General features: G+C 28.4%; 1 protein-coding gene across 5 annotated transcripts in view; it reads left to right on the plus strand.

The window, feature by feature from the left end:
• dac (dachshund family transcription factor) overlaps positions 1–17,778 on the plus strand; it is an 85,840-nt gene that overhangs the window by 52,587 nt on the left and 15,475 nt on the right. For all 5 annotated transcript variants that reach the window (XM_075296508.1, XM_075296507.1, XM_075296503.1 and 2 more), the window contains exons 5-9: positions 10,600–10,864; positions 13,547–13,656; positions 13,771–14,046; positions 14,272–14,796; positions 14,990–15,073. In XM_075296508.1, the coding sequence (XP_075152623.1) occupies positions 10,600–10,864; positions 13,547–13,656; positions 13,771–14,046; positions 14,272–14,796; positions 14,990–15,073 (1,260 nt within the window). The remainder of the gene's footprint in view (positions 1–10,599; positions 10,865–13,546; positions 13,657–13,770; positions 14,047–14,271; positions 14,797–14,989; positions 15,074–17,778) is intronic.

A 17,778-nucleotide genomic window follows, 5' to 3' on the forward strand; every position in this document is an offset into this window, starting at 1 on the left:
AAAATCTATGTCATTTTTATGGATATATCTGAGAAAAATTAAAAAAAAAAAAATAATTTTTAGATATACCTATTTTAATAACATTGTTAATGAGTAGATTTTGTTGACCATGTGGTAAAATAAGTGCAATTGTACAAATTTATTTATTTATTTCAATTTCAACTGATTTTCAATAGATAGGTCTCTTTACAGTCTTGTCATAGAAGCTCCAAAGAGAGTTGTACAATGATAAGTCCTACAATCAGGGCTGCCAATTTATCGGCATTTTGACGAGTTTTTACTCAAATAATAGCATGTGCGGTTTTTTCCCCAAAAATGACGATATTAGCTCCGTTCAAAAATTTTGAATAGTAGCAGTTTGTTTAGAAGTTTAGAGCCAGGAAAAAAGAGAGATAGCTCATTTACATCTACATTATTAGTATCACGGTTGCCACTCGTTCCAAAAATAATCCACCAAAATTTTAAGAAAATTTTACCAAAAATCTATCAAATTAAAAAAAAATATTTTGAAGTTGTTGATCAAATTGTTGTATTTAATATAAAATAGAAATACTTTTTTTCAAGAGAAATGTTTTATATTGAATTTAATGAAAATGTTGTAACATTTTATTTCTACAGAAAATTTTATTTCTAAAGAAAATTTTGTCAAAATTTTATTTCTATAGAAAATTTTTTTGTTTTTCCAGAGAAATGTTTTATATTGAATTTATAGAAAATTTTTTCAAAATTATATTTCCATAGAAAATTTTGTGAAAATTTTATTTCTATAGAAAATTTTGTTAAAATTTTATTTCTGTATAAAATTTTGTCAAAATTTTATTTCCATAGAAAATTTTGTCAAAATTTTATTTCCATAGAAAGTTTTGTCAAAATTTTATTTCCACAGAAAATTTTGTCAAATTTTTATTTCTATAGAAAATTTGTCAAATTTTATTTCTATAGAAAATTTTGTGAAAATTTTATTTCTAGAGAAAATTTGTGAAAATTTTATTTCTAAAGAAAATTTTGTCAAATTTTTATTTCTATAGAAAACTTTCTCAAAATTTTATATCTGTAGAAAACTTTTGCACATTTTTATTTTCATAGACAATTTCGTAAAAATTTTATTTCTATACAAAATTTTTTGAAAATTTTATTTCCAAAGTAAATTTTGTCAAAATTTTATTTCCATAGAAAATGTTGTCGAAATTTTATTTATATAGAAAACATTTTCAAAACTTTATATCTGTAGACAATTTTTGCACATTTTTATTTTCATAGAAAATTTTGTCAACATTTTATTTTCATGGAAAATTTTGTCAAAATTTTATTTCTGTTGAAAATTTTGTGAACATTTTATTTCTAAAGAAAATTTTGTGAAAATTTTATTTCTATAGAAAACTTTATCAAAACTTTATATCTGTAGAAAATTTTTGCACATTTTTTTTTCTATAGAACATTCTTTCAAAAATTTATTTCTATAGAACATTTTTTATTTCTAGGAAAAATATTTGCAAAATTTCATTTCTATAGAAAATTTCGTTAAAATTTTTATGATCAAATTGTGGATAATCGTTGCCCGATTACATACGTAAATATTAAAGATCTTTATTTTTATTTTTAAATAAAAACTTAAATATAATCATAAAAATGTTTTTTTTTTATTTTTATACAAAAACTGAATTCATTATGCTTTTGTTGATGAAATACATAGTTATGTACGAATATGTTAGTTTTCTGTTCTTTATATGATTATACTTTTGTTTTTAAACAAAAAAAAACAAGTAAGGAAAGTCTAAAGTCGGGCGGGGCCGACTATATTATACCCTGCACCACTTTGCAAATCCACATTTTCGATACTATGTCAAATCCGTCAAATGTGTTGTGTGCTATATATATATAAAGTTTTTTGTCCCAAATACATACAGTTAAATCTGACTCCATCTGAACAAAATGTATAATCTATAGACTTAAAATTTAAGTCGGCTAACGCCGCAAAAGTGTATTTATGATTTATCGGTCGATAGATATGTATTTCTAATATTTCTAATAATAAAGGGAAATTTGAGTAATTTTTACAAGTTTTCGACTTAGCAGTGCGATTTTATAAGGAAAATGTGGGTATTTTGGCCATTTTTGACCAAATTGGAAAAACATATATATGGAAGCTATATAGAAATCTGAACCGATTTCAACCAAATTTGGCATGCATATTTAGTATTTTAATTCTACTCCCTGTGCAAAATTTCACATAAATCGGACTACAACTTTGACCTATGTGGGCATATGACGGAAAATCGGGCGAAAGATATATATGGGAGCTAAATCTAAATCTGAACCGATTTCAATAAAATTTGGCACACTTGACTATAGTACTATTTGTTCTTCTTGTGCAAAATTTTAAGCAAATTAGAGTAAAACTCTGGCTTCGGGGGCCATATAAGTCCATATCGGGCGAAATATATATGGGAGCTATAACTAAATCTGAACCGATTTCTTCCAAAATCAATAGAGTGCTATTCTGACCCAAAACAGGAACTTGTGCCAAATTTGAAGGCAATTGGACTTAAACTGTCACCAAAATGTGCTCACAGTCAGACGGTCGCAGGGACCGACCCTGAGCATTATTGCCAAAAACACCATGTGTCTATCTCGTCTTCTTCGGGGTGTTGCAAACATATGCACTAACTTATAATACCCTGTTCTACAGTGCGGCGCTGGGTATAATTAATAAAAATAATAATACATAAAATAATAATAATAAATAAATTAATAAAAAATAAATAATAATATAATTAACAACATAAAAATAACTCCTCATAGGAAAATAAATGAAATTGCTTCAATCCTCTGTTGATTTGCTATTTGTTCTTGGTATTCTAATAATCCCGCTTCATACTATGCCTTTGAATTGCAATTATGTCGGCCATTACTAGAGGGATTATAGCTAGCAAATTTAACCATTCAACCATATTTTGTGGTTTAGTTTGTTATGACCCCTAAAAATTGAACCACTATTGTGGCCTAGCCAAAGGCAAAAACCCTCATAGCCATAAAAAAATAGGCAGACCAAAATAAAACATAACACGCATGTCTTTCTCAATGTCATTGTACCAACCAAAAAGGGGGCTGTAACCCAAAATTAACACAAATGTCATTTTAATATGGTAAAAAAAAAACTCGCGCAGGCGAAAATAAAATAGGGTGAATACTAAAAACTGATGGCAGCAATTGTAATATTACAGTTTTAAATTGTAATATTTCAATTTTAAAATGTATATTTATTTTGTTTTATTTTGTTTTATTTTGTTTTATTTTATTTTGTTTTATTTTATTTTATTTATTTTTTATTTCATTTTTATTTACTTAAAACTTTAATATTACTTATAAAGAAATTTAAATTTTATTTAGTTTTATTAATGGTATATTGATTTATTTTATTTTATTTTTTTATTTTGATTTATTTACTTTTTGTTTTATTTTTATTTAGCACTAATGGTAATATATATTTATAAGTGTATAATGAATTTTTTTGTTATTTTCATTTTCGTTTTTTTTATTTTATTTCATTTTATTTTATTTCATTTTATTTTTATTTTCATTTATGTATTTATTTTATTTTTTATGTATTCAAAACTGATGGACCAATGGAAGCATTATAATTATAAAGACATTTTTTTTAATTTGATTTTTTTTATTTTTATTATTTCTTATATTATTATATTACATAAGATACTTTATTTATTATAGTAAACACCTATAATAAATAAATTATCCTATGAAAATTTAGAAAATGCCATTGCATCAACAAAAAATAGTGGTTTTAATCCAGAACTAACACAGATGTCAACTTAATATCCCGAGTACAAATTGAGAGATCTAAATTGATACAATTGGATGTGAGTAGATCCGAAAAATGGTAAGATCTAATCATACATATTTACTATGAAATTAGATCTGATCAGATCTCAATATTGGCCTAGATCTAATGTCTTAGATATGATTAGATCTATCCCTATATATAGTTGGATCTGATGTTAGATCTCGTCATATGTGGAATTATATATAATTATATCTAATTCTGTCTCATCATATCTCGGTATATCTGCTTAGATCTAAATTGGCCAATTTTGAGATTTAATCATATCTAATCGGATCCCACAATTTTTACACGGGATTTTAACAAAAATAGGGTAAATACTAAAAACTTTTGGCAAGTGTAGTAATATTACTATTTAAAAGAACTGTTATTTATTGTGTTTTATTTTTAATTTTATTTATTTTTTATAATTTATTTATTTATTTTTTATATATCTCTATTTACTCAAAACTGATGAGACTAATGGCACAACAGAAGAAATTTTATATAATTTTATTTTTGTATTTTTTCTTAATTTATTTTATTATGTATAATCATGTTTATGATTGGCGCGAAAACAAAATGTTTGGTATAAAAAATTTGCAAATATTTTCATAACTTTTTTGAATACATTTTTTTCCCAGACTAGCGCTATTTTTTTCTGTTTGCAAACTTCGCCAACTAATATTTCTCTTAAATGAGATAAAATAATTTTGTTTGCAACTCGAAGGGTGATAGCAAACAGAAGACACAACATTGGTAAATATTTAGAAATGTAGTAATTTTTTTTTGGTTGATAGGCCTTAATAATAGTGCAGGAAGGGTTAAGACAGAAAACAAAAAGAGCAGCCACTAAATATTCCATTTGAACGGAATACAAGAAATTGTTCTATACGAGCAGAAACATCAGCAACATAGCACTATGCCAAGTGCAATTATTTGTTGCCACCCTGGCCAGTATACCGGCAGTTTTGTTAGCAAACACCATGTGAAGAAAAAGAATGTAGCCAGTTTTTGTTTGGGTTTGTGTTTGTGTTTGCTGCTACCCACTAGTGAGGATGATGATTATGAATTTGTGTTGTAAGTGATGATAATTTTGTTATTTTCTGGCTTATATACAGGTGGTCTTTACTGTAGTTTTTTTTGTAAAAGTCTTTTTGTGCTAAGACTTAAGGCCATACGAAAAACGGGTTACATTGAAGTAGATGATGTCTTCATTAATTAGAATTTGAAGAAGGAAAAATATTTATGAACAAATTTTATTAAAACATTATTTTTAACAATTTTATTATTTAATTATTTTTAGGATTTTTTCTAAAATTCTTAGTGTTTGGAATTAGCTAGTTTTATATTTTAATTTTTTATTTTCGAACTATTTGAATATTTTTTTTAAATAACAAATTCAATCTTTTGATTGAAAAATTGCTTGATTGGCTTTGGAAAAATTTCTCTGGTAAATCAATAATGGTCTAAATTTAAAATTACATTTCGGTTTTGCTTAAAGCTTTTGACTCAATTCCCAAGAAACTTCAACTGACATCAGTCATATATCTCATATATGGATGGAGTGCAATGTGGCTAGCACCAAGCAATCATCACTGGAACAAAACCCCAGTATTATTGCAATCATCATCTTATGTAGCCATTTTCCATTTCTTTCTGGTTATTCGAATGGTTTGTGTAAATGGTTTGTTATTTTCTTGCTTTTATTTGTGGGTAATTCAAAAAGCCATAGTTATGTTGTTTCAGATGCGCAAGATTCAAGTCCAATGATAATCCATGCCTCCAAAACAAATGCCTTTTAACATTTGTTATGCGAATTTCAGTCTCCATTTGAGTAGTACATAGGAAAAAATAAAATTTGTGTTATTATTTTGAGATATATATAATATGGGTCGCCGAGAAGTCTCTTCGTATTTCTAATCAAACGTGAGAAAAAAGATTCAAAATTTTATTTCTATACAAAAATTTTGTCAAAAATTTATTTCTATAGAAAATTTTTTTCAAATTTTGTCAAAATTTTATTTCTATAGAAAATTCTAAGAAAATGTTGTTAAAATTTCATTTCGATAGAAAATTTTGTTAAAATTTCATTTCTATAGAAAATTTAGTGAAATTTTTATTTCTATAGAAAATTTGATCAAAATTTTATTTCTATAGGAAATTTTTTCAAAATGTTATTTCTATCCAAAATTGTGTTAAAATTTAATTTCTATGGAAAACTTTGTCAAAATTTCATTTCTAGAGAAAATTTTGTGAAATTTTTATTCCTATGTAAAATTTTGTCAACATTTTATTTTTTGAGAAAATTTTTTTAAAATTATATTTCTATAGAACATTTTGTCAAAATTGTATTTCTATAAAAAAAATATCATCATTTAATTTCTACGTGTATAGAAAATTTTGTGAAAATTTTATTTCTATAGAACATTTTGTGAAAATTTTATGTCTATAGAAAATTTTGTCAAAATTTAATTTCTATTGAAAATGTTGTTAAAATTTCATTTCTATAGAAAATTTGGTCAACATTTCATTTGTATAGAAAATTTTGTGAAGTTTTTATATCTATAGAAAATTTGATCAAAATTTTATTTCTATAGGAAATTTTGACAAAATGTTATTTCTATATTCTATGTCTTAAAATTTAATTTCTATGGAAAACTTTGTCAAAATTTAAATTTCTACTGAAAATTTTGTCAAAATTTTATTTCTATAGGACAGTTTGCCAATTTTTTGTATATAAAAAATTTTGTCAAAATTTTATTTCTATAGAAAATTTGATCAAAATTTTATTTCTATAGGAAATTTTGACAAAATGTTATTTCTATCGAAAATTGTCTTAAAATTTAATTTCTATGGAAAACTTTGTCAAAATTTTATTTCTACTGAAAATTTTGTCAAAATTTTATTTCTATAGGACAGTTTGTCATTTTTTTAATATAAAAATTTTTGTCAAAATTTTATTTCTTTTGACAAAATTATTTATTAAATTTTGACAAAATTTTCTATAGACATAAATTTTTGACAAAATTTTCTATAGAAATAAAATTTTGTCAAAATTTAATTTTTATAGGAAATTTTGTCAAAATCTTATTTCTATCGAAAATTTTCTCAAAATTTAATTTCTATAGAAAAGTTTGTGAACATTTTATGTCTATAGAAAATTTTATCTAAATTTAATTTCTATAGAAAATTTTAAGAAAATATTATTTCTATAGAAAATGTTGTTAAAATTTCATTTCGATAGAAAATTTTGTCAAATTTCATTTCTATAGAAAATTTTGTAAAATTTTTATTTCTATAGAAAATAAGATCAAAATTTTATTTCTATAGGAAATTTTGTCAAAATGTTATTTCTATCGAAAATTTTCTTAAAATTTAATTTCCATGGAAAACTTTGTCAAAATTTTATTTCTACTGAAAATTTTGTCAAAATAGAAAATTTTGCAAACATTTTATTTCTATAGAAAATTTTATCAAAATTTAATTTCTATTGAAAATTTTGTTAAAATTTCATCTCGATAGAAAATTTTGTCAAATTTTAATTTCTATAGGAAATTTTGTTTTAATTTCAATGGAAAATTTTATTTCTACAGAAAATTTTGTTAAAATTTTATTTCTGTAGGACAGTTTGCCAAAATTTTATTTATATTTTTTATCAAAATTTTATTTCTATAGAAATTTTTGTTATAATTATTCTATTATTAATTATTATTTCTATAAGAAATTTTGTCAAAATTTTTCCTATAGAAAATTTTGTAAAAATTTTATTTCTATAGAAAATTTTGCAAAAATTTTATCAAAATTTATTTCTATTGAAAATTTGGTTAACATTTCATTTCTATAGAAAATTTTGTCAAAATTTCATTTCTATAGGAAATTTTGTCAAAATCTTATTTCTATCGAAAATTTTCTCAAAATTTAATTTCTATGGAAAATTTTATTTCTACAGAAGATTTTGTCAAATGTTATTTCTATAGGACAGTTGCCAAAATTTTATTTATATAGAATACTTTTTTAAAATTATTCTATTATTATTTATTATTTCTATAAGAAAATGTTCAAAATTTTATTTCTATAGAAAATTTTATGAAAATTTAATTTCTATTTAAATTGTTGTTAAAATTTCATTTCTATAGAAAATTTTATGAAAATTTAACTTCTATTGAAATTGTTGTTAAAATTTCATTTCTATAGAAAAAATTTAATATCTATGGAAAATTTTGTCAAAATTTTATTTCTACAGAAAATTTTGTCAAAATTTTATTTCTATAGGACAGTTTGCCAAAATTTTATTTCTATAGAAAATTTTTTATAATTATTCTATTATTATTTATTATTTCTATAAGAAAATTTGTCAAAATTTTTCCTATAGAAAATTTTGTAAAAATTTTATTTCTATAGAAAATTTTGCAAAAATTTTATTTCTATAGAAAATTTTATCAAAATTTAATTTCTATTAAAAATTTTGTTAACATTTCATTTCTATAGAAAATTTTGTCAAAATTTCATTTCTATAGGAAATTTTGTCAAAATCTTATTTCTATCGAAAATTTTCTCAAAATTTAATTTCTATGGAAAATTTTATTTCTACAGAAGATTTTGTCAAATGTTATTTCTATAGGACAGTTGCCAAAATTTTATTTATATAGAATATTTTGTTAAAATTATTCTATTATTATTTATTATTTCTATAAGAAAATTTTCAAAATTTTATTTCTATAGAAAATTTTATGAAAATTTAATTTCTATTGAAATTGTTGTTAAAATTTCATTTCTATAGAAAATTTTATGAAAATTTAATTTCTATTGAAATTGTTGTTAAAATTTCATTTCTATAGAAAAAAATTAATATCTATGGAAAATTTTGTCAAAATTTTATTTCCACAGAAAATTTTGTCAAAATTTTATTTCTACAGAAAATTTTGTCAAAATTTTATTTCTATAGAAAATTTTGTTATAATTATTCTATTATTATTTATTATTTCTATAAGAAATTTTGTCAAAATTTTTTCTATAGAAAATTTGGTAAAAATTTTATTTCTATAGAAAATTTTGCAAAAATTTTATTTCTGTAGAAAATTTTATCAAAATTTAATTTCTATTGAAAATTTTGTTAAAATTTAATTTCTATAGAAAATTTTGTCAAAATTTCATTTCTATAGGAAATTTTGTCAAAATCTTATTTCTATCGAAGATTTTCTCAAAATTTATTTTCTATGGAAAATTGTTTCAAAATTATATTTCTATAGAAAATTGTTTCAAAATTATATTTCTATAGAAAATTTTATCAACTTATTTCTTTTGAAAATTCTATTCATTTCCTTCTCATTTTCTTTCGGTGTGCGGAAACATAGGTATCGAACCATTATAATTTCTTCATGTAGCACTGCAAACGCGGCAACAATTTTCCCAACAGGAAAACACAGATTTGAACGAAATCTCAAACTCTCTGGAAATGGTTCAAGAGTCGTGCAGAAAATACCCAACCATCATATCATTCGTTATGAATGTTTGTTGCAGTTGCATTCGCAACAAAATTTTTTTGATTTGTTTGCTGGAAATGACTATGGCAATTGCAGGTTACATTACTACCAATTTTTAACTGCTTGCCAACGCTAAGAGGGATACACATCGAAATCAACATTCACATGAGAAATGAATACAAGTTTCTTTGCAATGGAATTCATTCCGCTGGCCATTTTCTCAGTTGAAATTGTGATTGAAGGTTTTAACTTGTTTTTTTGAATTTGCTCTAATACATTTCAAAAACTTCTCCCAAACGCATATGAATTGTTAGGTTTGTCTTGCCCCTCAAAGGAACGATTAAAATTGCATTTGAAAAAAATTGCTAAAATAATAATGGAATTGTGTGGAAATTTAGTCGTTTTGTAGTGAAGAAATATGTAGAGAGAAATGGGAAAAGGAAAGACATTTTATTATTATTAATTCAAATATGAAATTTAATATCAATCCCAATGTGTTATTCGCAAAAATATATATTTTTGCCACGATAATGTTTATGTTTGCCACCAAATGTATATTTTTTCTGAGAACAAACAGATATTAAGCCTTTTTGAAAATGCAAGATTTTAATATCTACTATGTATTACGTTATCCCCAAAAATAAAGATTTTTTTCATGGTATTATTTATGTTAGCCCCAACATAATTTTTACTACGATAAATTTTTTATTCTAGGAACATAGTATTTTTATGGTTGCTAAAAAATTAAAAAGCATATTATTAAGCCTATTTTCTTATCCCCAAAAATAAAATTTTTGTCTCAATATTGTTGATATTTCCTCGTCTATAAAAACGAGGTCCCTTGCCATTGAGCTTAACATAGAATCGGGCAGCATTCAGTGATAAGAGAGAAGTTCACCACTGTGGTATCACAATGGACTGAATTGTCTAAGTGAGCCTGATACACTGGCAGAAAAAGTTTCGTTATATTAATGAAATGTGTCATTAAAATTGAGCCAATGAAACAAATTCATTGATATAACGAAATTGTTCGTTATTATAACGAATTTTCTGTTAGTCATCGAAACGTTTCGTACTATTAACGAACATTTTCGTTGTCTTAATGAAAATGTTTCGTTATATCAATGAAAAATTTTCGTTGGCTCAATTTTAATGAAATTTTCTTTGTGTGTACATCGGGCTGTCACTATACCTAACCTAATACATTTTTGCTATGATAATTTTATTATTATTATTTTTTTTTAATCCTAACCCTTTATTCTTATTTCATTTTAGATATGAAATCCCCACTTCTTGCAAATGGTTACAATCCCCCGCCTATAAATCACATGGCATTTATGCAAATGAATCATCATCCCGGATCAGCTTTAATGTCACCCGGTATGCCACCACATGGCCTTCATGCTAGGCCTGATAGTCAAATGTTAAAAGCTGCAGCACAAAGTGGTATGTCAGCAGCAAACATGGATGCTTTGGCCCGATCAGGAATATGGGAAAATTGTCGAGCTGCCTATGAGGATATTGTGAAACATTTGGAAAGGTAAACAAAAAAAAACCTAAAGAAAATTAAAAAAAAATAAATAAAAAATAATAAAAAAAAATAAATAAATAAATAAAACAAGTATATACGGCCGTAAGTTCGGCCAGGCCGAAGCTTATGTACCCTCCATCATGGATTGCGTAGAAACTTCTTCTAAACACTGCCATCCACAATCGAATTACTTAAGTTGCGGTAACGCTTGCCGATGGCAAGGCATCTTAAAACCTCCTAACACCATCTTCTAAATTGTATGACAAAATTTTCTATAGAAAGAAAATTTTGACAAAAATTTCTACAGAAATAAAATTTTAACAAAATTTTCTATAGAAATAAACTTTTGACAAAATTTCTATAGAAATAAAATCTTGGTAGATTATTTTTGGCTCGAGTGGCAACCATGATTATGAACCGAATAAAATTTGAACAAAATTTTCTATGGAAATAAAATTTTGACAATGATGAAAATTTTATTATGAACCGAATAATATTTTAACAAAATTTTCTCTAGAAATAAAATTTTGATAAAATTTTCTATAGAAATAAAATTTTGACAAAATTTTGTATAGAAAAAAATTTTGGTAGATTATTTTTGGCTCTAGTGGCAACCATGATTATGGACCGATATGGACCAATTTTTGTGTGATTGGACCAATTTTGATATGGTTGTTAGCGACTATATACTAACACCACGTTCCTAATTTGAACCAGATCGGATGAATTTTGCTCCTCCAAGAGGCTCCGGAGGTCAAATCTGGAGAACGTTTTATATGGGGGCTATATATAATTATGGACCGATATGGACCAATTCTGGCACGGTTGTTAAAGATGATATACTAACACCATGTTCCAAATTACAACCGGATTGGATGAAATTTGCTTCCCTTGGAGACTTCGCAAGCCAAATCTGGGGACGTTTTATATGGGGGCTATATATAATTATGAACCGATGTGGACCAATTTTTGCATGGTTGTTAGAGACCATATACCAATATCATGTACCAAATTTCAGGCGGATCGGATGAAATTTGCTTCTCTTTGAGGCTCCCCAACCCAAATCTGGGGATCGGTTTATATGGGCGCTTTATATAATTATGGACCGATGTGGACCAATTTTTGCATGGTTGTTAGAAACCATATACCAATACCATGTACCAAATTTCAGCCGGATCGGATGCAATTTGCTTCTCTTTGAGGCTTTGCAAGCCAAATCTGGAGATCGGTTTATATGGGGGCTATATATAATTATGAACCGATGTGGACCAATTTTTGCATGGTTGTTAGACACCATATACCAACATTATGTACCAAATTTCAGCCGGATCGGATGAAATTTGCTTCTCTTTTAGGCTCCGCAAGCCAAATCTGGGGATCGGTTTATATGGGGGCTATATATAATTATGGACCGATGTGGACCAATTTTTTCACGGTTGTTAGAGACCATATACCAACACCATGTACCAAATTTCAGCCGGATCGGATGAAACATGCTTCTCTTAGAGGCTCCACAAGCCAAATCTGGGGATCGGTTTATATGGGGGCTATATATCATTATGGACCGATATGGACCAATTTTTGCATGGTTGTTAGAGACCATATACCAACATCATGTACCAAATTTCAGCCGGATCGGATGAAATTTGCTTCTCTTTTAGGCTCCGAAAGCCAAATCTGGGGATCGGTTTATATGGGGGCTATATATCATTATGGACCGATGTGGACCAATTTTTGCACGGTTGTTAGAGACCATATACCAACACCATGTACCAAATTTCAGCCGGATCGGACGAAATATGCTTCTCTTAGAGGCTCCACAAGCCAAATCTGGGGATCGGTTTATATGGGGGCTATATATAATTATGGACCGATATGGACCAATTTTTGCATGGTTGTTAGAGACCATATACCAACATCATGTACCAAATTTCAGCCGGATCGGATGAAAGTTGCTTCTCTTTTAGGCTCCGCAAGCCAAATCTGGGGATCGGTTTATATGGGGACTATATATAATTATGGACCGATGTGGACCAATTTTTGTATGGTTGGTAGAGACCATATACCAACACCATATACCAAATTTCAGCCGGATCGGATGAAATTTGCTTCTCTTAGAGCAATCGCAAGCCAAATTTGGGGGTCCGTTTATATGGGGGCTATACGTAAAAGTGGACCGATATGGACCAATTTTTGCATGGTTGTTAGAGACCATATACCAACACCATACACCAAATTTCAGCCGGATCGGATGAAATATGCTTCTGTTAGAGGCTCTACAAGCCAAATCTGAGGGTCCCTTTATATGGGGGCTATACGTAAAAGTGGACCGATATGGCCCATTTTCAATACCATCCGACCTACATCGATAACAACTACTTGTGCCAAGTTTCAAGTCGATAGCTTGTTTCGTTCGGAAGTTAGCGTGATTTCAACAGACGGACGGACGGACGGACGGACGGACGGACGGACATGCTTAGATCGACTCAGAATTTCACCACGACCCAGAATATATATACTTTATGGGGTCTTAGAGCAATATTTCGATGTGTTACAAACGGAATGACAAAGTTAATATACCCCCATCCTATGATGGAGGGTATAAAAATAATAAAAATAATAAAAATCAATCATTCAATTTTAGCAAACACTTTTATAATACCCCCTTTTATTTTTGTGTTCTCATTCCAGACTACGTGAGGAACGCACTGATGAACGTCAACAAATGGGAGGTGGATCAAATGCTGCCGGTGCCATTGGTAGTATTGAGCCGAAACCCAGAGACTTAAGTTCACGTAATTGTAAGTTTCAGGATTTGTTTTCATATTCTTTCAAATATTTTTTTGTAAATATATGTTTCCTTATCCTATTTATTTCATGGGAATTTGTTTTTTTTTTTTTTTTGAAATTTTAAGGTTCACCCAATCGTCAAAGTCCCGTCTTAAATCTTTCCAAATCAGGTGGCAACACAGATCAAGGCAGTAATTGTGATGAGCGTAGTGAACGCAGTGATATACATTCACCAGCGCATTCAGTACGAGATGATAGCGTAGAGAGAACGAGTGGTCGCAGTGGAGCTGGTGGTGATATGAGCGGTGGTAATGGCCGCAATATTGACGATGAAGATATTGAAAACATGAGTGATGATAATGTTTCCGATATCGATGATCGAATGGTGAAAGATGTTGAAGGTAAGAATATTTTCCATTGAAATTTTCATAGCAAATATTCATAATTTTCATGGAAATTTTACGAAATTGTCATAAATTTGTTCTTGTTTTAATTTTCATAGAAAATTTTGAGAAAACTCATATAAAAAATTGATGAAATTATCAGAGAAAATGTTAAGAAATTTTCAAAGATATGGTCATAGAATTTGGTTTTATATTTTTATTCCCTCTTTTCTCCCTCTTTAGACTTAAGTGATGTAGAACGTGATAACATTTCACCTTCTTCCACGCAACGCCATCACCCGCATAGTTTAACCCATAATGCCTCGTCAATGACATCGTCGGCAGATCGTGTAGCCGGCTCTGTTTCCCTAACCGATCGTGATGGTTCACATTCAGTGTTACAACATGGTTCCCCCTCACAGAATGCTGCTGCGGTTGCTGTACTACAGCATCAACGTGCTTTAAATTACTCGCAATTGGCAGCGGCTGCTGCAGCAGCAAATGGGGCTGTAAATGGCCCAACGGGTGTTGTACCAGGCTCTGGAAATGGTGGAGCTTTAACACCAAATGAAGCTCTCCAATTGGCAGCAACAGATGCTACAACAGCGGCAGCTGCCTTGGCCGCAGGAGCCATTAATTTGGGCCCCTTAGCCATGGATCCTGGTCTACCTTCGTCAACGGAAACCTTATTGAGAAATATTCAAAGTTTGCTAAAGGTGGCGGCAGATAATGCTAGACAACAGGAACGACAAATCACCTATGAAAAAGGTAAGATGGGTGTACAAATATTGAAAACTTTTTTGAATTTGAAAATAAAAAAATGATAGTCATTCAAAGGGTAAAATTGGCATTTGTAAAATTTTTTGTTTCCTGTTTTCCTTTTAAAATTTTTTTTATTACTGTTAGCTATTGATTTTCTAATGCTTGTTTTGTTTTCTTGTTCTTATTTTTTTCATTTCAGCTGAATTAAAAATGGATGTTTTACGTGAACGTGAAGTCAAAGATTCATTAGAAAGGCAATTAGTTGATGAAAGGAAGTTAAGAGGTAAGTTCAACAAACCTAATATACATTTACATAGTTTTTCCTAGCGGAGATCTACAAGACGTCGAACTAATTGAATTTATGCAAATAACAAAGAAAAGCGAGGGGAAAAACTAATCGAATAATGAATGGTCAGGAGATAGCACGTTTTGCGATTGCATTTGAGCAACAAAAAAAGTCCCATGAAAATACCGACAGTGTCCATTTGGAATGCAAATTTGAAAATCTTATAGTTTTTCAAAGGCGCTTGCAAGTCAAATGCTTGGGCTACTGTATTTGTGGGATTGATTTTTTTTAGAAATTTAGTTAAACCATTTGTCTCCTTGAAAACGTCTGATTTCTTGAAAACCCCCTTATGTGCTCCAATTTATTGAACGTAATTTCTCCGATTTACTTTTGACTACAAAAGTTAATTGTATCAATTATTTTTTTAATTGAACAAAATTTCAGCTTCAATCAAATGGATATATTTTGGTGATATTTTTATACCCCCCACCATAGGATGGGGGCATATTAACTTTGTCATTCCGTTTGTAACACATCGAAATATTTCTCTAAGACCCCATAAAGTATATATATTCTGGGTCGTGGTGAAATTCTGAGTCGATCTGAGCATGTCCGTCCGTCCGTCTGTTGAAATCACGCTAACTTCCGAACGAAACAAGCTATCGACTTGAAACTTGGCACAAGTAGTTGTTATTGATGTAGGTCGGATGGTATTGCAAATGGGCCATATCGGTCCACTTTTACGTATAGCCCCCATATAAAGGGACCTCCAAATTTGGCTTGCGATTGTTCTAAGAGAAGCAAATTTCATCCGATCCGGCTGAAATTTGGTACATGGTGTTGGTATATGGTCTCTAACAACCATGCAAAAATTGGTCCATATCGGTCCATAATTACATATAGCCCCCATATAAACCGATCCCCCGATTTGGCTTGCGGAGCCTCTAAGAGAACCAAATTTCATCCGATCCGGCTGAAATTCGGTACATGGTCCACATCGGTCCATAATTATATATAACCCCCATATAAACCGATCCCCCGATTTGGCTTGCGGAGCCTCTAAGAGAAGCAAATTTCATCCGATCCGGCTGAAATTTGGTACATGGTGTTGGTATATGTTCTCTAATGAACATGCAAAAATTGGTCCACATCGGCCCATAATTATATATAGCCCCCGGTTGAAATTTGCAACGTGGTGTTAGTATAAGGCCGCTAATAACCATGCCAAAATTGGTGCATATCGGTCTATAGTTATATATAGCCGATCCCCAATCACACAAAAATTGGTCCATATCGGTTCATAATCATGGTTGCCACTCGAGCCAAAAATAATCTACCAAAATTTTATTTCTATAGAAAATTTTGTCAAAATTTTATTTCTATAGAAAATTTTGTCAACATTTTATTTCTATAGAAAATTTTGTCAAAATTTTATTTCTATAGAAAATTTTGTCAAAATTTTATTTCTATAGAAAATTTTGTCAAAATTTTATTTCTACAGAAAATTTTGTCAAAATTTTATTTCTATAGAAAATTTTGTCAAAATTTTATTTCTATAGAAAATTTTGTCCAAAATTTTATTTCTATAGAAAATTTTGTCAAAATTTTATTTCTATAGAAACATTGTCTTCAAATTTTATTTCTGTAGAAAATTTTGTCAAAATTTTATTTCTATAGAAATTTTTTTCCAAATTTTATTTCTATAGAACATTTTTTCCAAATTTTATTTCTATAGAAAATTTTGTCAAAATATTATTTCTATAGAAAATTTTTTCCAAATTTATGTCTATAGAAAATTTTTTCCAAATTTTATTTCTATAGAAAATTTTTTCCAAATTTTATTTGTGAATTCAAATCGATGATTTGACAGTGGCATAGGAAAAGAGATATGTTTGTTTCGAATTTATTTCGGCATAAGCCGGCTATCAATGTAAAACCTTTTTTCGGAGGGTTCAAGTGTGGTTTTTGTTGGGTTTAATAAACTGCCTGAATTTATTCTGATAATTGGTTGATAGTTTTGCTGCAAGTAGAGGATGCTGATGAGGAATGTGGTAATTCCGAAACGTGCGTCCATCCAACCATCTTGCAGTCTATAGGGCTTTGCCCAAATAAATTTGACAAACATTCTTTTCCTCTGTTGGTTAAGCTACTCTTGTAGTTTAGTCAATGTATGGTTTTAAGCTGAAATAAAAAACAACAACAATGCTTAAAGAACAAAACCAACAATAACAAAACAAAACAAATTTTATTTCTATAGAAAATTTTTTCCAAACTTTACTTCTATAGAAAATGTTGTCAAAATTTTATTTTGTCAAAATTTTATTTCTATAGAAACTTTAAACTTAGTTATATACGTATTTAATCGGCCTTTTTAGTTTGATATATACCACGTATATACTATGTGGTATATATTACGGTGTTAGGAAGTTTTAAGATACCTTGCCATCGGCAAGTGTTACTGCAACCCAAGTAATTCGATTGTGGATGACAGTCTTCAGTAGAAGTTTCTACGCAATCCATGGTGGAAGGTACATAATCTTCGGCCTGGCCGAACTTACGGCCGTATATACTTGTTTTCATATAATACGGTTTACTAGTGGAATATTATATTTTTATAAAAATTAATAGACATTTTAACTTGAGTGTATATTTTGTTAGGTTTTTTGTTCGAGTGTTGTTATGTCATCTTCACAGTGACTTCT

The sequence above is a fragment of the Haematobia irritans genome, chromosome 2, assembly GCF_050003625.1.
Source record: "Haematobia irritans isolate KBUSLIRL chromosome 2, ASM5000362v1, whole genome shotgun sequence".
NCBI classification, from domain to species: domain Eukaryota; kingdom Metazoa; phylum Arthropoda; class Insecta; order Diptera; family Muscidae; genus Haematobia; species Haematobia irritans.